This window comes from Gracilinanus agilis, chromosome 4 (assembly GCF_016433145.1).
Source record: "Gracilinanus agilis isolate LMUSP501 chromosome 4, AgileGrace, whole genome shotgun sequence".
NCBI lineage: Eukaryota > Metazoa > Chordata > Mammalia > Didelphimorphia > Didelphidae > Gracilinanus > Gracilinanus agilis.
Window position 1 is genome coordinate 236163846 of NC_058133.1, and position 25685 is coordinate 236189530.

The 25685-nt window shown below is 37.8% G+C and overlaps 1 protein-coding gene across 1 annotated transcript in view; it reads right to left on the reverse strand.

Annotated features, from left to right (window-relative positions):
* SEPTIN9 (septin 9) overlaps nucleotides 1-25685 on the reverse strand; it is a 211870-nt gene that overhangs the window by 151792 nt on the left and 34393 nt on the right. Inside the window, exon 2 of the mRNA XM_044675977.1 lies at nucleotides 5303-5959. Within this exon, the coding sequence (XP_044531912.1) occupies nucleotides 5303-5959 (657 nt within the window). The remainder of the gene's footprint in view (nucleotides 1-5302; nucleotides 5960-25685) is intronic.

Consider the following 25685-nt stretch of genomic DNA (forward strand, 5'->3'; position numbering starts at 1 on the left):
AGCTAAAATCCCACTTTCTATAGGAAGCCTTTTCCAAACCCCCTTAATTCTAGTGCCTTTCCTCTGTTGATTATTTATACTTTATTTATAGCTTATTTGTTTATATTTGTTGGCAAACTGACTCTCATTGACTGTGAGTTAACTCTGGAGGACAAATGGTTTCTTGTAATTGGGTATGCCTTTCTTTATTCCCATAGTTTTATCCCTATTATTATGTGTTGACTGATGTCTTCTTAACAAGTCACATATTCTATTTCCTCCCCTACTTCTTACTGCCCATAGATTATGAATTCTGTTTCTTCAATGTCAATCAAGAAACATTTATTAAGAACCTACTATGTGTCAGGTACTGTGCTTAGCTGTCTAACTGGTACAGTGAAAGGAATATATTCCCAAATCAAGATATTTTATATTTTTCCTCCCAATCCCAAAGCTGTTAGAATTTATTGCCACATCCTTACTCAATCAGTAAGCAGCTCTTGATACTGCCCAGGTTTCTGTATGACCAAATAGTACTATGTATAGGGTTCTCTTTAATCACTCCAAATACCATGATACTAGAAATTCTAAAATTAACAATATTACTTATTGTAAAGTGGGAAGTAGGGGAGAAGGGTGAAATCTGATTGCGAATTTTGGTTCTTTTCTCCCCTCAACTTAGTTGATATTATCACTGATATAATCTCAGATGACGAAGAATTAATACTCAATTATCCCTTTAAAAAGCATAAGCCTGGGGCAGCTGAGTGGCTTAGTAGATTGAGAGCCAGGCCTAGAGATGGGAGGTCCTAGGTTCAAATCTGACCTCAGACACTTCCTAGCTGTGTGGCCCTGGACAAGTCATTTAACCCCCTTTGCCTAGCCTTTACCACTCTTCTGCCTTGGAATCAATATTGATCTGTATTGATTCTAAGACAGAAAGTAAGGATTTAAAAAAAAAAAGTGTAAGCCCAATCACCCCTCTCTTCCCTCTCTTTTTCCCTTTCCCTTTCTCTGAATCAAGAAACATTACTAAATAATGATTAACTATACTACCTATATGGTCTTCCCAAATGTCCCTCCTCATCCATGCCCCCCTAACATTAAAATGAATAATTTTATTTAAAAAATTAAATTTAAAAGGTTTTGTACAACTAAAATTAAAGTAGGCAAGATTAGAAAGAAAGCAGTAAGTTGGGGGAAATTTTTATAGATAGAGGTCTAATATTTAAATATAGAAAAAATTTGTCAAATATAAAAATATGAAAGTTTTTGGATAAAGAAATGTGAAAAATATGCTATATGAAAAATGCTCTGTCATTATTGATTAGAGAAATGCAAATCAAAATAACTCTGAGATATCATCTTACCGCTAAGATTAGCTACAATGTAAAAGGGCAAAATGACAAAAGTTGGAGGGGATGTGGAAAAATGGGGACACTAAAACACTGCTGATAGAGTAGTGAAATGATCCAACCATTTTGGAAAGCAATCTGGAATCCTGCTCAAAGAGTTATAAAACTGTATACCTTTTGACCTAGCAATATCACTATTAGATTTATTTCCTAAAGTGATCAGCAAAAAAACCAAAAAGAACTTATATGTTCTAAAATATTTATAGTAATTCATTTTTCAATGGCAAAGAATTGGAAGCTGAAGGGATGCCCATCAATTGGGGAATGGCTAAACAAGTTGTGGCATATCCACTCTAATATAAGAAATGACAAATAAGTTAATTTTGAAAAACATGGAAAGATCTACATGAAATAATGAAGAGTGAAACAAGCAGAATAAGAGAACATTACCCAGAGCAACAAAATGTTATTTGAAGAATAGCTTGAGGATGCCACTTCCAGAGAGAAGTAATACATCTTTTTGTCTTTACATATCATTTTGTCAAATGATACATGGGGGAGGGAATAGAGAGAGTTAACTAGGTATTTTAATGTAATAAACAAATAAATATATTTTTTTAAAAAGACAGTATACTTAATTTGATTCTGTTGAAGAGAAAGTCATCAGTCTAGGAAAAACCTAGCTCTTTATCTTGTTTGGGGGTAAGGGGGAGTTTTCTCTCTTGGGGTGATATAACGAACCTTTCTCCTCACCATACAAATATATAATGCTTTGTAGTTTACAAAGGGCTTTCCAGACAATACTTCCATGAGTTAAATAGGATTTTTCTATTTTACACTTGAGGAAATAAGCTTAAATAGATTAAATGACTCACCCATAGTTATATGGCTATAAAGTAAGGGAGCTTCTTTAACCAAACACCATTGCTGGCTATCTGACAGAATTACAGATATACACTTTATTCTCTTGTTCCTGATTGCTTTCAATTAGCCACGATAATGAGTTACTACTACATTATTCTTTTTATCTGTGGATTTGAATTCTACCTTTACCAGTGGCAGCAAGGAACAAGTGATTAAAAAAGTCAGGATGCTTGGATTCTGTCTTGGTTCTGCTACTGACTAACTGTGTAATATTGGGTAAACCCTACTCTGAGCCTTACTTTCTTCATGGGGAAAAAAGAGAAGGTTGGGCTAAATAATCTATAAGATCTCTTGTAGTCCCAAGGATCAGTCATTTAGATTTGGAAAGCAACACAAAGATCATTTAGTCCAGAGGTTCTTAACCAGGGATCCATGGAACCAAAGTTTTTTAATAGTTCAACAATTATTTCAATATGACTGGTTTTCTTTATATTCTAATGTGTTTTATTTTATGCATTTAAAAATTTGAGAAGAGGGACTTCCCTCTGAAGGGGTATATGACACACAGGGGTTAGAACTGAAGGGGTATATGACACACAGAAAGATTAAGAATTCCCTATCTAATTTGACTCCTTCATTTTACAGATGATATTGAAGTCCAGAAATATAAAATTACTTGTCCAAGGTCACCCAGATAGCAAAGCCAGGTACTTAAAACTCCAAATTCAGCTTTCACTTTGTTGCTTTGTCATTTTGCAATTGTAAGGCATATTTCTTTTTTCAGAGCACAGTAGGCACTGTATACTTATAGTGATAGTAAGTACCCAATAAATGTTTTGTCAGTGAGAATTCAGTTCTTAGCGTGCAAGGTTTTTTTTTCACATTTAGACTTTGTATCTCTAGCCCCTAACATAATATAAATGTCTGATAAATGCTTTTGGATTGGATGATTATATATCTGAGTATACTATATACGCCACCACCCAAGGATAGTGGACACTATATTCCCTTCCAGTAACCAAATTCTAAGAAAACACTGTTACACATTTCTAAGGCCCTTGGTCCCCAAGCTAGTCCCAACACTGAACACAGGTTCATAATTGTTAGCACACTGAACCGCAATAGGGACCTGGTCAAAAGCTTGGGCAATGTTGGAGCTACTTTTAGCCAGGTACCAGTCTTTGTCAGTGGGAAGAGTTGTATGTGACAAGCTTTTTATCTTTAGAAAATTAAGTCTAATAGAGGCTCTTATGGGCTACATCCTGTTTGATGCAGACCTGAGCTTTAAAACCTTACCATTTAGAATAATAAAGATCCAGCCACATAAAACCAAATGGCTGAGCCCACCCTTAGAAATACCCAGACTTTAGTCTTCCTTTTGGTGTTAACACCATACCAGCATCTCCTTTGGTAGCAGGGTTATCAAGGACAGCCTAACACTCATGAAGACACAGATTCAAAAAGGGAGGTATAGAGGGGGTTGGATATGTGCTGGGTTTCCCTAGGACAAAGATGACTTGGCTATAAGAAAAAAAATGATTCAGCATTTTTATTCATTTAAAGAAACCTGCATTCTTAAAATGAGAGAGAAATTCTTTATTCTCTAAGGAACCTAAACTCAAAAGCACTTAAGAACAGGAAAGGGAAAGTGGCCAACGCCCCTGAGACTATTGAGAAATAGCCAGAGGATTTCCTAAAGGTATACAGGGATACATTTTACAGATGTGTCAGTACATCTCCCAGTTCAAAGGCTAGGTAGAACACACATATGAACGCTGCTTGGGACTTCCACTTTGAACAGGAAAGAAGGTACCATATGTTTTTCCTATTGCCTCAATTATCTATAATCCTCTTATCAACAGCTTCCCAGGATTGTCACATGAGAATATTAGAGCTTTGTTGTTGTTCAGTCATTTTTTCAGTCGTGTCTAAATCTTCATAACCTTATTTGGGGTTTTCATGGCAAAGATACTGGAGTGGTTTGCCATTTCCTTCTCCAGCTCATTTTACAGATGAGGAAACTTAAGGCAAACAGAGTTAAGTGCTTTGCCTAGGGTCGCACAGCTAGGGAGTGTCAGTGGCCACATTTTAATTCAAGAAGATAAGTATTCTTGACTACAGGCTCAGTACTCTATCCACAGTGCCATTTAGCTGAAGAAAGGGCCTTAAAGCTGCATTTTGTCCTTCCTTCTGACATTATGGCAGGACTACACCACATTCTGACAGCTCTCCAAGGAAAATACCATAAAATCTAGTTGAAAAGAACTTCAGAGGTTATCTGGTATCATCTCCCAACCAATTAAGAATTCCTTCTGTATAGACAACCCAAAAGATCTCTCACTCAAGCTCTTCTTAAACATTTCCAAGGATAGGAAATTCAATACTTTATGAGACAATGTGTTCTCTCATGAAGGGAAAAAAATCCAAAAAGGTTCTGATACCCTTTGATTTCCATATCCCGTGCTTCCAAAGCTGAGATTACACACTTCTCTCTATTATTAGCACTGAATAATTTTTATAGGATCAAATGTTTTTATTTTCCCTAACCTCTTCCATGCTTCTTACTGTGATAAAGTAAGTATTTTATTCCATCTGAAGCTACTCTTCGTCTTCATAATAATCCTTCCAAAGATGTCCTCCTCCTCACACTGAACTTTAATATCCAGAGTTTTCCAACTGCTGGTATTTTGAAGTAACATCAACTTGTAGCAAATTTCCATCCCATGGCACTTTTTCTATCAAAGTTTCTTACTTTCTAAAAGCTTACTTTTTTTTTTACCTTAAATGCTGATCCCCTATTCCTTACATTTATACTCGGGCACCAACCCAAGCTTTCTCCTCTGCATCTGGTCTGAGCCACCACAAGATATTGCATGTTGGGGTTATTGAGAGTAAAGGGGTATTTAGTTAAAAAAAAAATAAGTTGTATGCTTTACCAGCCTTCGCTGTAGATTAGATTAAGAAACACTGCTCTAATTTGTCCCCACTGGTAGCCTGCCCTAAATTTGTTGCCTATATTCCCTTCCTCCAGAGTTTCACATACAAAATAGTTCTGGGTCCACCACCCACACTAAAATCCAAGGCCCAAATTCTTTCCTACTCACCCTCCAGGTTCTTTGGTGGTATATCAGCCACCATAGTCTGGGACTTGAATTCCAATCTTTTCTGCTGAGGAGAAGCTGGAGCATGTTCTGAATTTTCCACAGGTTGAATGGGTGGAGGTGAGGCATCAGCTGTCTTGGTGACCTGGATCTCAACCCGCTTTGGGGGTGCCTCAGCTAGAGGTACGGCAAACACATCCAGTCTTCGCTGGGGTAACTCAGGGATTTTTGACACTGGAGCATCCATCCTCCGAAGGGATGGTTCCTGGGGTTTGACTACTGTAATCTCGGTTCTTCTGGAAGATGGCTCTGGGGTCTTATGCCCCAGAACCTCAGCTCTTTTAAGGCTGAACCGGGATGGCCCTGGGCTGCTAGAGTTCTCTACCTGCTTAGAGGAGATATCGATGGAGATTTCCGTCCTCCGTGACACAGGTTCACTTTTGGGTCCAGAAAGCTCAATTCTCCTTAAGGAAGGCTTGGGGGACTTCTGGACCGGGGAGTCCACATGACGGGCAGATGACTCAGAGTTCTTCACACCAAGGTCCTGGAATTTTTGTGTGGAGCTGGCAACAGTGGTGCGGAGGAGTGGTGTCTGGATTCGCCGTGGTGGTGTAGAGTTGGGTGTCTCAACCTCCTCGACCTCAAAGGATCTCTTCAAGGCTAAAAAGGAAGAGATAAGAATATAGGTAAATTGCTGGTACTTGATCACTCACTCTAACTGGAAAAAATTAGCAAAGAGCACTTGAAATCCTCAAATTTTCTCAGGCTATGGTATCCCCTTTTCCTTCCCTATCATGTACTATCACTCCAAAAAAGAGAGAAAACTGATAAAATCATAGATCATATAATGACAATGACAACCATTTCAAGCTTACAAAGTGCTTTAGATACTTTAGTTCATTTGTTTCTTACACCTTGAGGTATTATAGCTTTTGTTAATCCTATTTTTATAGATAAGGACACTGAGGTTCAAAGAAGCTTTCCCAGGATAATAACAACTGGCAAGTGCCTTGGACCTATATTGAATCACTTCCTGTGACTGCTGGTACATAAATTGCCTTATTCAACATCTGACTACAGCCTGAAGTTTTTACAGGCTTTTGTTTGGTGGGTTTATGCAGCAATTCCATGCAATGGCCCAGCCATCTCCCTTGGGAAACCTTCTGAGTGGTTACTCACTTCTAAGAAGGGAATTTGGGGTGGGGGATAGGTCTGTGAAGGCTCAGCCCTCCAAACACATGCACTTGTCACAGTTTCTGTAACCACTCACAGAAAAAGAGAACCAGCTGTTTCCATTTAAAAGGATTAAAAAAAAAAAAAAAACATCCACGTGGCAGCTACTCTGATGCTACTTCCCCCACAAAAGAGAGAACTTCAGTACCAGCTTTGTAGTTTTCTTGGGACTCCAGGGCAATGATCTGGGAGTAGGGAGAGATCCATGCTGTTTTTAGAGGATTCTCTCCTCTCCACACCCTACCAACTTACTGACATCCTGTACAGAACAAAATAATGAACTACCCTTGCCTTAGCCTTTGTCCCCAGTTCAGTCCCCATCAGATTTTCCTGATTTATTGCAGGTCATTTCAGGATGTTGTAGACAATCAGTTGCAGATAACAGGGATGGGAATGGTGTCCCAAGTAGAAATCGTTAAAAAAGGAGGCATAGGAGGAGATCAAAGGTCTATCCAGCATCATAAAACGGTAGAATGGGAGGGCAATAGAGAAAATTCCCCACTCTTCCATCCTTTTGGTCAATTCTTAAAGCTCTCAATTAACATAAAGAGTACTCTTCCCATTTCCTTTTACTTCTCAACACTAGTATGGCTATAACAGAAGTATAAAGGGGATGCTCTAGGAAATTGTGCAACAGCCAGGCTTCTGGTAGGTCTCTATGCCGCAAGTCTCCCCTTGTGCCAGTCCATTTTCCACTCAGTTGCCAAGTGATCTTCCTAGAGTTTGGCTCTGAACATGTTACTCCACTCTTCAATAACCTCCAGGATCAAGTATTATTTGGCCTTTTCCCATCTTTCCAATTTTCCTACAGGTTATTATCCTCCACTTACTTTATGATCCAGTAATTCTGGCCTCCATGCTCTTTCTTGAACATAACTTCATCTCTCAGTTACATGCATTCTTACTGCCTGTCCTACATGTCTAGAATTCTCTCCTTCCTCACTTCTACCCCACTGGCTTCACTGTCTTCATTCAAGTCTCAGCTCAAATCCTACGTTCTGCAAGAAGCCTTTCATGATTCCCCTCAATATTAGTGTCTTCCCTATATGATTAGCTACAATTTGTTTGCATGTATCTGCTACGTAAATAGTTGTTTGCATGTTGCCTCCTCCATTAGAGTATAAGCTCTTTGAAGGCCAGGACTATTTTTGCCTTTCTTTTTTATCCCCAGTGTTTAGCACAGTGCCTGGCACATAGTAATAAATGCTTGTTGACTTGGAGGATTTCAAATAGAGAGGCTGTATAATAACAGTATTCCAACTTAGATAAACAGATTAGAGTGGAAGGCCTCTGAGGTCCCTCTAACACCAAGATTCTGTAATTCTCCTTTATAAACAGTAAATTAATTCTAAAGTTTCTTCACATAGTCACCAAATGTTAAAGACAGAACAAAGATTGTCTAGCCAATTCTTTAATGTTGATGAAGGCATTGATGAAAATATAATTCATTTTTATGAATATGGGGAAACTGAAGAAGGAAAGAAATCTGAAATTTCCCTACTTCTAAATTTTCTTTTTAAAAAAGTAAAATAATTTTTAAAATTTTTGTTTATTTTGAACTTGGCAAACATCGAACATGAACATTCCCATATACTAAGAAGAGAAAAAGATGGTTTGTATTTCTTTCAAAATTACATAATAGATTTAACACATTAGTTTCAAAGCTGTTCTGCTTATCTATATTTCCCTCTGAACCTCCTTCTGTTTTTTATGTATATTTAAAAATGTTTCATTGACACTCACATCACTGCTGCTTGTCCTCTTTCCCTTCCTAATTTGTCCTCTTTAAATTTAAAAATAAGAAGAAAAAATCTCTAAGAATATCTTTAACAAAAAAAATCTGTAAATTGGCCACCTCCAAAAACGTATTATACATCTCACTCAGTATTTTGAGTCCAACACCTCTCTGTCAAACCAACTGCTTCATCATTAATCCCTTTAGTATCTGATTAATCATTACACTAAACTGTGTTCATAGGTCTTTCAAATTTGTTTTTCTTTACAATGTTGTAGTTATCATAAATTGTTGTAATGGTTCTGTCTGCTCAATTCATTCTGTATTAGTTCATACAATCCTTCCAAAGCTTCTCTGAATCTGTCCCTTTTATAATTCCTTATGACATTTATGTCTAATGATTATTCCATTACATTGATAGGCCACAATTTGTTCTGCCATTCCCCTACCAAGCATCTACTTTTGTTTCCAGTTCTTTGCTACAACAAAAAGCAATACTGCAAATATTTTTGTAAACATATACCTTTTCCCTATGTTTAGGTATATACTGATAGTTTCATATTACATTTTAATAACTTGGGGCATTAGAAGACAAGCTTCTTGAGAGCAGAACCTATCTTGCTTTCCTGTTTGTATCCTCAGGACTTTCTCTCCCTTTCCCTCCTCTCTTCTTCCTTTCCTCCCTGCTTCTTTCTTTCTCTTCCTTCCACAGTTCCAAATGACTTTCCAGAATGGTTATACCAATTAGTAGCTCCAACAACAGTGAATAATCCTGCTTATTTTCTTGAAGCCCCTTGAACAATTGCCATTTTCTTTTTTGCCATCTTTGCCAATTTGATGGGCATGGAACTTCACAAGTGTTTTAATTTGTTTTTATTTTATTATTAGCAATTTGAATAATTTTTTCAAATGGTCAATGATAGCTTAGATTTCTTTCTTTTGAGAAGAAATACTTTGAGCTTTTATTTTATTAAACAGTAGCTCCTATCATTAGATATTTAAACAGTCATATAGTTTTCATAGGAGAACTTTGCCAGAGAAATTTGTCACAAAAGTTTTTTGTTATTGTTTCCTATATAACTTTAACTGCATTGATTTTGTTGTTTAAAAGCTTTCAAACTTCTTTTTAGTCCCCTGAAACTACCCAAAAAGTAGTTTAGGTCCCCCTTATCTTCTGTGATCCTTTCTCTCCTTTTTGTCATGAAATTTTCCTCTTATTCAATGTCGGGCAGAAATATCTTCCTTTGCACTCCTAATTTGTTTGTATTGTGATCTTTTATACTTGGTTCATGTATCAATTTGTAGTGTGTTATAGTATACTATACCATTTGGTTTACTGTGTGAAGTGTGGGTCTAACTCTTTATTTTTGCCAAAATGCTTTCCAATTTTCCTAGTGTTCACTGTTCCCCCACTCCCCCAACTTCATGAGTTTTTACCCAGTTAGAGACTTTTGAGTTTACTATTTTTTAAACCCTTACCTCCAAGGCATAAAAGCAATAAGGACTAGGCAAATGTGGTTAAGTGACTTGCCCAGGGTCACACACCTAGGAAGTGTCTGAGGCCAGATTTGAACCCATTTCTAGGCCTGGCTCTCCATATACTGTGTAATTTGAATCTGTTACCCTAAAAACTATGATCCTCAGCAAAACTATGATTCCCAGCACCCTACTCACTTCCTGTCATTACATGCTGACATAGACAGGATATAAATTGGGTGGAGTTCTATGTCGAGGCCTCTTTTCCTTCCTATCAGCAGCTTTGGTGGAGCAGAGATTTTGAGCAGGTAGAAAATTTTAGTCATGTGGTTCTATTTTGTCAGATAATAAACTTTATTAAAAAATTAATACTTCAAGTATTGTATATTAATTTAAATCCTACACTACTAAGCCACCTAGCTGCTCCTAGTCTTTGAGTTTAATGAACATTATGCTACTATGTTCAGTTGCTTCTATATGGACCAATATTCTATTTTAGCTTGATGTTCTTTTCTCTAGCTCCTAGGTAATCTGTCTTATTTAAAACTTAACTCATAAAACATAGGCCTAAACTATGTCATTCCTCCTGCTCAAAAGTTAGTAGTTGACTAGTACCCTGTCATCTGTAGGCTAAAATGCAAACTCTACTGTTAAACATTTAAAGCCCTTCTGGGTCTGGCTTTAGGCTAACATTCCAGGTTTACTTTTCATTACCTCCCTTCACAAACTCAGTGTCCCAAACTTAGACCTGTTGGCTGTTACCTGTCCAGGATATCCCATTTCTACACAATGCTCTTTGGCACATGTGATTTTTCATGACTAAAAATTCTCTCCCCACTTCTCTCTATCTCTTGGAATCAATCTCTAGCTTCTATATCAAGGTTCAGCATTATCAAAATCTCCAAGGCCTTTCCTAAATCCTCAGAGTTGTTATCCTGAATTACTTTGTATTTTCCTTATATGCATTTTATATTATCTCATCTGTGTATATCTTGTGCACCACCCAATAAAATATAAGCTTCCTGAGGTCAAGTACTGTTTTGATGTTGTTTCTGATTTCTATTCCAAGAGCTTTGCAGAGTGCCTAGCAGACAATAAAAGACTGATAAATGCTAACTAAAGGACTCAAACCTCCCCTTCCTTAGGAACTTTTCCCCATTAGCAAAAGTTATTAGTTATTAGGGTGTTATTAGTTAGTCCCTCAGTTAACCTAGTGATTGTCAGGAAAGAACAGCCATACAGACATATGAACTAAATGTGAATAATATCTATTAGAGTAATTAATCAATCATTGTTTTAGAGTAAGTATGACAATTCTTGATCAAATTAGATGGTTTTGAAAGCCATTATGTGAACTAGAGTGAAGTTGCATTACTATCATTTTAGTCTTCTCTTTAGTTCCTAAAACTACCCCAAAAGTAGTTCTCTGGCCTCCTTGTATTTTGTGATCCTTTCTCTGGATTAGTTTAGATTTGTGTTTGGACTGGTTAGGAAGCTTGGTCTTACTCTGTGGGTCTTCTATAACAGAACCAATCAAGTAGGAACCAAATTATTTCAGCATAAAGAGATCAGCAGCTTAGGGTAGAAGCTTTCCAACCAAGCCAATGGAAAGGCATAACTTGAACAGGAAGGGAAATGCCTCAGTCTCAGTCTTTCTCAGTCTGGAGGCACAGTCAGTGAAATTTGGAGAACCAGAGGATTTAGACTTTTATCAATGGCCTCCTAAGCATTCCCAGAATAGCAATAGCTGACAATAGGGTCTGCATCCAGACCAAAGAATAGGCAGGACTCACTGAGGAAAGGTAGATTCAAAGTTATACAAAATGCTCAGGAGAAAAGCTATATACCTATGGGAAACATGTTGAAGACTTCATCAAAGGGATTTCTAGGAGCTGTGAGCCAAAACAGCGGAGTGTACTGGGCAGTGGAGGGATTAGAGATCAAACTGTGATCAAAAAATAGGTTCAAGAAGAGTAAGGCAAAGTGAGGGATGGAATGTTTAGAGATTATGCTTAAATAAAGGAACTTCAGAGTTCATGAAAACTGAATTAGAACATTTGGTATTTTGGTAAAGGAAGCAGAACATCACCAAAATGATGGCAAAATGAAGAACACCCTCCTGGTGTAGGGCTCAAATAGGTGGAGGAATAAGAATTGAATAGATTAAGAAACTGTGACATAATGGTATTTCCCAGAGACTATTAATTCGTGTATTTGAAATTCCCAAATAAAAAGACAAGAGCTAAAGTGGAAATGAACCAGGAACTAAATCCTTGAAAAAGGAGGTAGTTGAGTGTTCATGGCAGGGAGGGGATGGTAGTTAGTCTAAGTAGCACTATGGAGCAAAGAGTGTACCTATTTCTCATACCAGAACCCAGTGTTTAGGGGTATAAGAGAAAGAATAACTAGTATTGGAGAAGGTGGCCAGGGATACATTGTCATTCTGGGCCTTAAATGAAGTCATTGGTTTTGGAAAGGGAAGTCCAAAGGGCACCATGAATGGGCACAGGCCAGCTTAACACAAATATCAGTTATCAGCATCACCATCTGGGTTACAATAGAACCACAGGGAACTTAAAATTAGAAGGAACTTTAACCCTCCCATTTAACAGAAACTGGGACCTGTAGAGAAAAGCCTGCCTCAAGAGAGACATGAAGTAGGTGAGAGTGCCAGGCCTGGAGTCAGGAGGACCTGGGTTCAAATTTGACCTTAGATACATCTCAACTATGTGTCCCTGAGAAAGTCACTTAACCCAATTGCCTAGACTTTGATCTTCTGCCTTAAGAGTTGTTACAAAGATAGAAAAGTAAGGGTTTTAGTGAAGGGAAGTGAGTCATGAACTAATTCTCTGGCAAGATCACTGTACTGATGAGTCCACCCACAATGATTTATTTGATGCAGACTGTACACCCTGGCCAGCTGACTGATGCATGCCATTGGTCTGAAGAGAAACTAGGCAGGAGATAATGCAAATATAGTAAAAAGAGTAATCGATTTTGAAGGCAAGATCCTTGGTTAAAATCCCAGCTCTGCTATATATTGCTGAGCTTTCTAATCTTGTTATATATTACTACCCTTACTGTTCTTTGTAAGACCAGACAGACCTTCATGATGCACTTCACTCATGACATTCCACCTGTCATTTCTGTTTCTTTGCATTGACTAACACCCATTCCTGAAATTTACTCCCTCCTTCTTTCTGCCTCTTAAGAATTCCCTGTTTCCTTAAAAATTCAATTTCAAGAGCCATCTTCCACATGAAGCCTTTCCTGAATTCTCCAACTACTTGTTTCTTTCTCCCTCATCATCCACCCAAAAGTTACCTGGATTTTTTTTTGCATAATTTTGTGTTATACTTTAATGTGCATGTTGTCCCTCTCAATAGAATGTAAGGTCTTTGAGGGTAGGGACCATTTTATTTTTATCTTTGTACCCCTACTGCTGTCTATGGAGAGAAAATATGTACATTAAAGCAAATATAAGGTAACTCTGGATAAAAGAAGAGAAAGGAACTAGTAGCTGAGGAAATCAGGAAAAGCTTGATGAAGAAGGCCCTGAATTTTGAAGGAAACAAGGGATTCTTCAAAGCCAGTGCCTAAGGGGGCAGCTAGCTAATTAACACAGCGGATAGAGCTCCAGGCCTGAAGTAGGGAGGATTCAGACACTTCCTAGCTGTGTGACCCAGGCTGGACAAGTCACTTGATCCTGATTGACTAATCCTTGCCATTCTGTCTTAGAACAGATTCTAAGACAGAAGGTAAGAATTTTAAAAAAAGAAAAAACAGAGGCACTGACTGGTACATTGTAGGCACTTTATAAATGCAACAATTTGATTAAGATCCTTTGGAAAAGTCACTAACCCTAACCCTTAGTTTATCTTCATCTATAAAATGAGAAGGCTAGACTAGATGACCTCTAAAATCTTTTAAAGCTCTAAATCTATGATCCCATGAACCCATATCTTCTGAATGAAAATCCAAATACAATATCCTTCCACTGTATCAACCAACTGATAGTAGATTAGAAGTATGTAATTTTCACAAATTAAACAGCACATTACCAATAGGCCAAACTCAATCCCGACTAGATCATAAAGTAGCTATTAGAATCAACAAGACATGTACAAAGCTATTACTGCTTCACTTTCGAAGCAAAACTTCCCCTGATGTGCACAGATGTTCCAGGCAAATGAGAAAATGGAATATGGTCCTGTTTAAGGAGGTCTTATGTGAGATTCATAAGAGACCACCAGGAATCCCTTCTCTTACTGTAGCACTTAGTATCTGCAAATCTCCCAGAGCTCCCTGTAACCACAGAGGAGGCTTCCTTGCAATGTACAAACATCAGTACTACAAGGGTGAGCCAGAAAGTCACCCTGAAGTCTGATATAAATATTACTGAAAATAAGAGCCTGGAGATCAAGTTCAAATGAAGATGTGCTTGTAGCTTTTGTGGCACAGGAAATCCCCATAGAGACTGGGCACAGTGCCCTGAACCCCCAGAATGTAATTCTAAGTAAAAGCCTAAGGGAGAGAGAAGCAATCTCTATAGTAGCAAGGATGGTGTCCCATAAGTCAAGTGAAGCAATCTGCTACAACGTATAACCAGGATAAGAAGAGGAGCACACACAAAAAAAAGGATTGTATAAACTCATCCAGATAATATTACTGGGGATATATTGAAAGGATCCCCTGAAGGCTCAATTGAGTGGGTGTGGGAAATGATTGTGATGTAAAAAGAAGAGCATCAACAAAACTCTTATTTTTAAAATACATCAATTCAAAACAATATAAAAAATAATAAAAGAAAAGGTCCCTCTGACAAAAGTAACATTCTAGGGATCCTGGAACACTGGATTTGAAGTCAGAGGAGAAATGGATTCAAATCTTAACTCTGTTATTTATTGACTCCCTGGTTCATCTTAGACTAGTCACAACTACTTTGGAGTCAATTTCTCATCAAGAAAATGAAGGAATTGGACTTGATGACCACTTAGGATCCTTCTGGTGTTGGGGGGGGGAGAAGAATGACATATGTGCAAAGTAATTTGGAATTATTCATATTCTTCCACCCAGAGATCCCACCACAAAACATGATCAAAGTCAGAAAGACCTCACATATATACCACATTTTCATAACACTTAGGGCAGGTGTCAAAAACTAGGAGAATCTGCATGAACTAATGTGGAGAAAAGAAAGGAAAACCAGAAAAAATATAAGCAAAGCTATAATACATAAGTGAGCACAACACTAAAAAGCTGTCAAATTAAGATAAAATGTAATGACCCATCTTGGAACTGAAACACAAACAAGGAAACTCATTTCCCTCCTCTTGATAGGCTGGTGGGGGACATACAGGTATGGAATATTGTCTATAATTCTGTTAGTTTTACTAAACTGTTGTTCTTTGTAATAATAGAGGGCTGTTTAAAAATTAAGCAAAATAAAATGAGATGAACTCTATGATCCCTTTCAGCTCTAAGTCCTGTGAATCTGCCACAGAGTAATGAGGTACCTAACCTGATACCTTAGAAAATAATATTTTTCCTATTACCAAAAATCTTCAGGCAAAGTTAGATGATAACTTTTGGGAGATTTGGGTATAGGATAAGACTTGGAAAAGATGATCTTTAAAGACTTTTACACTTTTAAGAGTACTTGAAATTCCCTTTGGGCATGTATAGTATAAGCTTCCATTAAGCAGTTAATAAGAATTTACTAAGTACTTACAATGTATAAGGTACTATGCCAAGCTTGGGGAAAGAAAGAAATAAAAAAAAACAGCCCATACCCTCAAAGAGTTTACATGGGAGAGACAAGTAAACAACTATGTATATACAGGGCATTATACAAGAGATGTTATGAAGGCAGAATTGACAAGCCTTGGCAATAGACTAGCTATTGGAAACAAGAGATTGAGGAGTTGGGAGTGACCCCTAGGTTTTGAGCCAGGGTGACAGAGTGGTACCCTAGGCAGTAATAGGAAAATATGGAAGAAGAGAAGATGTGAGGAAAAAGATAATGAATTCTGATTTGGACGTGTTGAATTTGTAGTTCAAGATGCTTAATGGGTAGCTGGAGATTTGAGACTGAAGACCAGGAAAGAGACTAGAGCTAGCTAAAAAGATCTAAAAATTATCTGAAGGAATAACTGAAACCATGGGAACTGATGAGATCACCAAGCAAAATAGTATAAAAAGAGTAAACAGGACACAGAATAGAGCCTTTGTTTGGAGGTCCATTCTTCTTAAGGCTGTGTCTAACCTCTTCTAGAGACAGTATCTCAAAAAAAGGTCCTTTGCTTAGTTCTATGTCTGCCTTTGGTCCCTGTTGCCCACTCCTCCTGGCTCTCATCTTTTAGGAGCTTGACTTATTGCCATCTTGAGAAGCCTGGGCATTCTCTGCTTTTCTTTGTTCTTTCACAACTTCTTATGGTAATATTTTCTTTTATATCCATTTGAATAGTCATTTTTGTCTCTGTGGAGATCAAGAATTCAATTTCCTAATCTGTAAAATGAAAGCATTAGACTAATTGACTTTTGGACTAATTAACTTCTAAGGTCCCTTCTAATTCTAATATCCTCTTGTTTTACCAATTGATCAACCAACAAGCAACTACCATACTATGTGCCAAGCTCTGAGAAATATATCTTTCTTCAAGGAAGACATTCCACAAGGAGAGGTACTTGTATTATAAATATTTAAAATATATATGGAATTGTTTGGAGGACTAGTGCTAGCAGTTGGAAGGATCAGGAGAGGCTTCATAATGGGGGGGCATGTTAGCAACTAAGAAAGGGGGCCAGGGAGATCAGTAGGAGCTTCATGTGAGGGACTGTACACCAAGCATAGGAGAAAACTTGGGTAAATGTGAAGGTCCCTATTTCCCAGCTCATTTTTTAAAAGTTAACTGTAAATAAAGGTAGGGATTTTGGTTCCCTCTTCTCATATATAAATCCCAAAGGGGAAGGGAAAAGGAAAATAATGGCCAGTGTCAGGTTCAATCTCTGTCTCTCCTGATACAAGGGAATTTCCTAAAACTGCTCTTTTACCCCCTGCCTTCTTTTTCTCAAATTTTCCCAGGGGAATCTGGCTAAAGTTGAAGGACAAAGTCATTCTAAGAATAGTGTCAAATGCTGGCTCCTTTTCTCTCAGTACTTCCAGCTGGACACAGACCACAGGACAATGGCAGACAAGTCTTGACTTCATGTGACTCTGGTGCTCCTGGCCCCGACACATCTTATGAGGGTTGGGTGCATGCTGACACTGCTGGATTCTGTGATGAACGCTCCACACCCTATGCCTTCAAAGAACACTGGTGTTGGAGGCAGATGAGCAGGCTTCAAAAGCCTTAGCTTAATACCACCCAAAGGATTTTGAACAAGTCATGGCAACTCCCTGAGCCTCAGTTTTTCCATCTATAAAATGGGAATAATATTTGCACTATCTACCTCATTAGGAAGTTGTGAAAAATAAACTTTGCAAACAGAAAAGAGTTATATATATTTTTTAATTTGTACCTCCATTTTTCTCAGGGTAAGAGAAAAGTAAGACCAGTAAGGAAACTCCCATATCTTGAAACTAGCCATCAATGCAGTCCCTAAGAAAAAAAGCTCTCAGGGCTAGATGGAGTTGCAGGTGAATTTTACCAAAAATTTAAAGAACAATAAATTCTAATACTGTATAAACTATTTGAAAGGCTAGCTGAGGACAGAAGTCTACCAAATTCCTTTCATGACACAAATATAGTGTTGTTACCAAAATCAGGAGGAACAAAAACAAACAAAAAAATACAGACCAATATGCCTGATGAATATCAATGCAAAAATCGCTAACAAAATATTAGCAAGGGAAAATAACCAGACACAGTGTGTTAAAGTACTTTTTCCTGCTAGTGTGTGTAGGAGCTAGGACTTGAACTTGGCTCTTCTTGGCTATGAAGCCTCTCCTCACTCCCCCACAATCATTATGCCATGACTCTCCATATAAGCTAGAAAAGGACAGATTCTAAGGGGTATTCCAGCTACAGAATTCAATTCCTTCTCTCTTCAGTTCCTTTCCTCCTACAATTATTTTGTCTCTCACCTTGTTTCCCTGTTTCCTCTCATCCCCTCTGATGTGCTAAGTGACCATACTATTCAAACTAATTAAGCGTATTAATCAGCAAGTTCTTAGCAAATACTTCTACATATGCAATCATACTTGGGAGAGAGAGAGAGAGAGAGAGAGAGAGAGAGAGAGAGAGAGAGAGAGAGAGAGAGAGATTCCACATAAAACTTGGTAAAAATTCAGAGAAGATGCTGTAATTCCAGAGTCATTGTTCTGCAAATTAGCAGGAGATGGCTCTGTAGCTAGCAGGGAACCACCCTAGGGAGAGTAATCCCAGCCAAAGTAAACAAATGTGACAGCCATGTTGGAACCATCTTTGCTTGCATGCTCTGTTCTGATTTATTTTGACAAATTTATTTTGCTTTGCTTATTCAAGATACTACTTTCTACCATATGAATATTTCTGAAGGGTTTTGGTTATCAAACGTCAAAACTCTAGGACTGACCCTCACACATCCCCTCTTAGTCCCTTGGGGGAGGTAGAGGGAATGTTACTACTAAGTATCACTTCCCTTTGAGACAAGGAACCAGGACCTGAGTCTTTGCTCTCTTTGGCTTATCCATGTGAGAATGAGCAGGTCTAACAGTATCTCTGGTTTTGTTTTCTAGATGGAGCCAAAAGAAACAAACCAGACCTCCTGGCTGGCTTCTGCTATTCTCCTGGCCAGGAAACTAGGAAACTGGAACTAGAGTTCGATACTATAAGAACAGGGCAACTCTGTTAGCATTATATGCATTCAGCAATCTTTTATAGGCAAGGTATCTTCTAGGGAAGAAGACCAAAAGCACATAAAGCATTTTCACATGTATACGAAGTCAAACTGTTTACAAAGGAGAGATGGTGAACTCTCTGGCATACTCATCTTAGGCTGAAACCAAGCTTTTAGCAACCCAAGTAGAACAAGTGGCCTTCTGCATTTCAGAGTTTCTCATTTTCAAAATTCCCTTTTATGATAATCTCTCTATGGAAAAAAAAAACAACTCCATAATAAGAGCAATAAAGTACCCAAAAGAATAATAATCAACAAAAGGACCAAATCAGTAATATCCTTCTTGGTGTTTAAAATAAATATGATCAGAATCTTTTATGACTAGCCTTCAGAAATAATTTCCATCCTCTGGGAAGCAATATGGGATCTATTTTTTCTTTTTTATTCTTATATTTTTTAAATATTTTTTTATTTAGAATATTTCCCATGGTTATATGATTCATGATTCCCCTCCCTGCTCTTTCCTCCCCCCTCCCAATCCAACAAGCATTTCCACTGGGAATGTATATTATTATTGTATATTAATGTATATTAGTATATTATACATGTATCATTGTTCAAAACTTATTTCTGTGTTATTCTTATTTGCAGTAGCAAAATCCTTTAACATCAAAACCCCAAACATATCCCTATCACATTACATGATGGATCACCTATTTTTCTAATGCATTTCTGTTTCCATAGTTCTTTCTCTGGATTTAGACAGCATTCTTTCTCCTAAGTTCCTCTGAATTGTTCTGGGTAATTGCATTGCTCCTAGGAGAAAAGTCTATTACATATGATTGTGCCATAATGTATCAGTCTCTGTGTACAAATCAGTCTGTGTACAATGTTCTCCTGGTTCTGCTCCTTTCATTCTGCATCAATTCCTGGAGGTCATTTCAGTTCACAAGGAATTCCTCCAGTTCATTATTCCTTTCAGCACAATAGTATTCCATCACCATCATATACCACAATTTATTCCGCCATTCCCCAATCGATGGACACCTCCTCATTTTCCAATTTTTTTCTACCACAAAGAGCATAGCTATAAATATTTTTGTATAAATGTTTTTCCTTATTATCTCTTTGGGGTACAAACCCAGCAGTGGTATGGCTGGATCAAAGGTCAGGCATTAATTTAAAGCCCTTTGGATGTAGTTCCAAATTACCCGCCAGAATGGTTGGACCAATTCGCAATTCCACCAGCAATGTAGTAGTGTTCCCAATTTTGCCACATCCCCTCCAACATTTATCACTATCTTTTTTTTGTTTTTGTTTTTTTTTTAAACCCTTAACTTCTGTGTATTGGCTCCTAGGTAGAAGAATGGTAAGGGTGGGCAACGGGGGTCAAGTGACTTGCCCAGGGTCACACAGCTGGGAAGTGGCTGAGGCCGAATTTGAACCTAGGACCTCCAGTCTCTAGGACTGACTCTCAATCACTGAGCTACCCAGCTGCCCCCTATCACTGATCTTTTGCTGTCATATTGGCCAGTCTGCTAAGTATAAGGTGGTACCTCAGAGTTATTTTAATTTGCATATCTCTAATCAGAAGGGATTTAAAACACTTTTTCATGTGCTTATTGATAGTTTTGATTTCATTGTGTGAAAACTACCTACCTAATCATGTCCCTTAACCATTTGTGGATTGGGGAATAGCTTGATTTTTTGAAGATTTGATTTAGTTCCTTATATATTTGGGAAATTAAACCTTTTTCAGAGAGTTTTGTAATAAAAATGTTCTTCCAGTTTGTTGCTTTCCTTCTTTTTTTTTTTTTTTAAACCCTTACCTTCCATCTTGGAGTCAATACTGTGTATTGGCTCCAAAGCAGAAGAGTGGTAAGGGCTAGGCAACGGGGGATAAGTGACTTGCCCAGAGTCACACAGCTGGGAAGTGTCTGAGGCCAAATTTGAACCTAGGACCTCCTATCTGTAGGCCTGGCTCTCAATCCACTGAGCTACCCAGCTGCCCCCTGTTGCTTTCCTTCTAATTTTGGTTGCATTGGTTTTGTTTGTACAAAACCTTTTTAATTTGATTTAATCAAAGTCATTCATTTTACATTTTGCAATATTCTCTACCTCTTGCTTGGTTTTAAATTCCTTCCTTTCCCACAGATCTGACAGGTATACAATTCTATGTTCACCTAATTTATTTGTGATTTTGCTCTTTATATTTAAGTCTTATACACATTTTGAATTTAACTTGGTATAAGGTGTAAGATGTTGCTCTAAACCTAATTTTTCCCATACTATTTTCCAATTTTCCTAGCAGTATTTGTCAAATAGTGAGTTCTTGTCCCAAAAGCTGGGATCTTTGGGTTTATCAGACACTAACTTACTGAGGACATTTACCCCAAGTCTATTCCATTGATCCACCCTTCTGTCTCTTAGCCAGTATCATATTGTTTTGATGACCACTGCTTTATAGTACAGCTTAAGATCTGGTACTGCTAGGCCCCCATCCTTCACTTTTTTTTCATTATTTCCCTTGATATTCTTGATCTTTTGTTCTTCCAGATGAACTCTGTTATCATTTTTTCTAATTCTATAAAAAAGTTTTTGGTAGTTTGATAGGCATGGCACTGAATAGGTAGATTAATTTGGGTAGGATTGTCATTTTTATGATATTAGTTTTTCCAATTATTTAGATCTAGTTTTAATTGTGTGAAAAATGGTTTGTAGTTGTGTTCATATAATTCCTGTGTTTGACTTACTAAATATTTTATATTGCCTAGAATGATTTTAAATGGAGTTTCCCTTTCTAACTCCTGCTGCTGAGTTATGTTGGAAATATATAGAAATGCTGAAGATTTATATGGGTTTATCTTGTACCCTGCTACTTTGCTAAAGTTGTTAATTATTTCTACTAGTCTTTTAGTTGATTTCATCTGCAAAGAGTGATAGTTTAGTTTCCTCGTTGCCTATTTTAATCAGTGTGGGATCTATCTTCAAGGTTACTGTAAGATATAAAACTTTCTGTCTTGTGACTGCCCTATACCATCTGGCCAACTTCCTAAAAGGGATTTGGTGGAATCTAAAATCAATCTTCTATGATATATCAGACATGAAATGACTAATAGGTCCCTATAGGAGAATAATGGTTTAGCAAAAGGGAATGTCAAGGGAAGCAGCAGGCCACCAGATCAAATAATTTTATTTGATTAATGCAAATATTCAAAAATATACAAATATACATTAATAATGTTTCTTTGAGCTGTATTCTAAAAGGATTTCAACTACAAACCATTTAACCTCTCGTTGCTACTTCCTGACTCTCCTCATTCCTACCATCCATTCAGTATTTTTTAAAAACCCTTATCCTTCTACCTTAGAATCAATAATGTGATTGGTTCCAAAACAGAAGAGTGGTCAGGGCTAGGCAATGGGAGTTAAGTGACTTGCCCAGAGTCACACAGCTAGGAAGTATCTGAGGCCAGATTAGAGCAGTCTCTAAGCCCAAATCTCAATTCACTGAGCTACCCAACTGCCCTCCTCCATTTAGTATTAAAGGATGTGTTAGGACTTCAGAGATCCAATTTTCCCCCAAAATACAGAGGCAGACTCCCTCAAGTAAAATGAACACAAGAACCAGAGCTCATGTTTTGTACTGGACACCATTAAGATCTCCATTACATGAAAGCTATCAAACAAGGAAACTGCTCTTTACAGAATGAAGTACATGGGATCAAAATAAACACTGGCAAAATGAGACTACTCCCTACAAGATAGAGATCATACACACTCTCTTTCTTCCTCTCCCCCCATCATAAACACGTGCACGTGCACGCGCACACACGCGCGCGCGCACACACACACACACACACACACACACACACCTTCAAATGTCCATTCCATCCAGTTTCTTGAAAGATACTTTTAAACTATAACAAGAGCATCAATCTTCCCTCCAATTACCTGCCTCTTCTCAAGGTTTTAGCAAAGTAGGGGTTATTACCAGAAGACTTTAAAAGAAAACTCAAAGGTTTTGTTTCTTTATTACTATGCAAAAGTTAAGAGAACATGAGCCCATTTTAGACAAATGCCATAATAGCAGAGGTTGGCTTTTTCTCCCCCCCTCCTACTTTAGTACTAGCTGTTCATTATCACCACTAAAAACAGAAGGGGAGGCTGGGGACAGCTGGGTAGCTCAGTGGAGTGAGAGTCAGGCCTAGAGACAGGAGGTCCTAGGTTCAAACCCGGCCTCAGACACTTCCCAGCTGTGTGACCCTGGGCAAGTCACTTGACCCCCATTGCCCACCCTTACCAATCTTCCACCTATGAGACAATACACCAAAGTACAAGGGTTTAAAAAAAAAAAAAAACCAGAAGGGGAGGAAATGGGTTGAAACTATGATAAGAATGATTGTAAGTTAGATAAAATGAAGAATGTCCTAACCTGGAGTAGTTAAGACTCAAGAAAGGATTAATGGAAGAAATTGTAGAATCCCATCTCTTAGCTGGGCCTCTAAAGATAAAGTCTTTCCTCAGACCTGTTATAGTTTAAATATAGCCTTGCCTGGAGGTGGATGAGAAACTAGATAACCTTTCAGAATCCTTCCAGTGTAGGTCATTCTAGAATAGGTATAGGTTCATGATGAATGGTATAAAGGTATATCTCTGGAAGGTGAGCTCTTAGAAATTAAAAATAAGGGTTTAAGCTTTGTTATCAACAAAACACTTAGCCTTTATACTTCAGATAACACACAATCCCAAGGTACTAAATATTGATTTGGGTAAGTATAGCATATTTCTCCCTCCCCTACTCTGCTCTCCCTACAAAAAAAAAAGTAAAAAATGAAAATGCCCCAAGGAGTCCCTGTCCAGGTGGAGCCCCCAACCCCAACCATCAATCACAAAGAAGCAAAGATGAACAGATGGGCCTCACTCAATTGTGGCCTAGAGGGCAACAGGTGGATTCTGCTCAGGCCTATATAAGCAACAGCCTAATTACAGGGGTTGATGACCCTGGAGGACCAGAGTTCAGACTCAGGTTAGATCAGTACTGTACCTAGGAGCTTATATCACAGACTGACATTTCTCTCAACCGGTGAAATAAACTGGTCAGTATTATTCAACAGAGCCAGAAGATCAGAAGACCAAGGGATCCATTCCTCAGCTAAGTTTCCAGGTACAGCAGAAAGGCTGGTCTGTTGAGAAGCCTTTTACTGACTAAAATTTGTTTCCTTTTTTGTAAAGCTGTTGATAGAGAGCTACCCTTGGTCCTGGGAAAACTAGTTCTGCCTTCTGGCTGTGTGACTTAACCTGGTGTGAAACTCAACTCGGGAGGGCAATATGTAGGAAGGATTTCACATTGACTTAGAAAACCTCATGTTAACATTATCCATGTTCCATTGTATTTTTATTTATTTTAAATATATTTATCCAAATTAGTCTCATTCCTTTAGCCCTGATTAAGCCTTCTGCTCTAGTCAACTCTCTAAGCTTACAAGTTGTAAAGGAAGTGCAAGCCTGCATTAATATAGTTTACTCATTAGGGAGTTCCCTATAGCAATGAAATCCCAGGGGGTTTCTATCTTACTGCAAGTTCTGCTTAACTTGAGAAAGAACTTGGTGAGAAGAGTTTTAGAAGAAAAAAGGGGATATTTCTGAGTTGCATAGAGAGGGCAAATAGGTGGCACAATAGAATACTGGGTATGGAGTCATACAGACTCATCTTCCTGAGTTCAAAGTTGACCTTTGGATATTTACAAGCTGTGCAACCCCGGACAAATCATTCAACTTTGTTTGCCTCAGTTTCCTCATCTGTAAAATGAGCTGGAGAAAGCAATGGCAATCTACTTCAGTATATTTGCCAAGAAAATCCCAAGTAGTATCACAAAGAATCAGACACAACTGAAATGGCTGATAAATAACAAAAGTACATGAAGAGGTTTTTCTTTTTAACTTTTAAAAATTAACACACATTTATTTTTTTCTCTTTCCCATCTCGCCCTCCAGTGAAAAAATAAGAAAAACAAAATCCTTATAAAAAATATGCAACTAGAAGAAGTTTACATAGAGGGAACAGGGACTGACTGTATAGGATGAAATGTCAAGAGATATATAAATATATATATGTATGTATGTATGTACAAATATATAAAAAACTAGGGAGGAAGAAGATAACAATAAGAAAAAAGGAAAGCAAACAAAAAGGAATAAATTTATATTCCATAAAGAAGCACATGGGATCAACAGGGGAAAAATAACAATACATTGTAAGGGTAAAGAGGTTAGAGAGAGGGAATATTCAATACTTAAGTGCATTGAAATCAACTTAGAGAAGAACAATCAGGTCCATAGGGGCAGAAAATTGATGCCCTATAGAGAAGTAGAAGGGTCACAAAGGGACTGGTGGGGAGGGAAGCAATACTAGGGAGAGAGAGGGCTTGGGGGGAGCACCATGTGGCTTTAAAGAACAATAAGAGGGGAATAAGAAGGGAGGGGGGAGAAAGGGAAGTACAACAAGGGAGGAGATTATAGGAACTGATTAAAAACAAAACATTGGTATAGAAGGAAGCAGTGAAAGAAGAAAGAACAGGACTAGGAGAGAGAATCAAAATGTCTGGGAATGCAGAGTTGATAATTATAACTCTGAATGTGAATGGGACGAACTCACCCATAAAACGGAAGCAAATAGCAGAGTGGATTAGAAACCAAAACCCAACCATATGTTGTTTACAAGAAACACATATTAGACAGACAGACATAGAATGAAAATGAGAGGATGGAGCGAAATCTCTTGGGCTTCAAATGAGAAAAAGAAGGCAGGGGTGGCTATCATGATCTCTGACAGAACCAAAGTAAAAATAGATAAGGTTAAAAGAGATAGGGAAGGTTACTACATCCTAATAAAAGGCAGTATAAACAATGAAGAAATATCAGTACTCAATATGTATGCACCAAACAGAATAGCTTCCAAACTTCTCAAGGAGAAGCTAGTGGAGCTCAAGGATGAAATAGATAGCAAAACCATACTAGTGGGGGACCTGAACCTTCCCCTATCAGATCTAGATAAATCAAACCAAAAAATAAATAAAAAGAGATAAGAGAGGTAAATCAAAACAAATTCCTCCACTGACC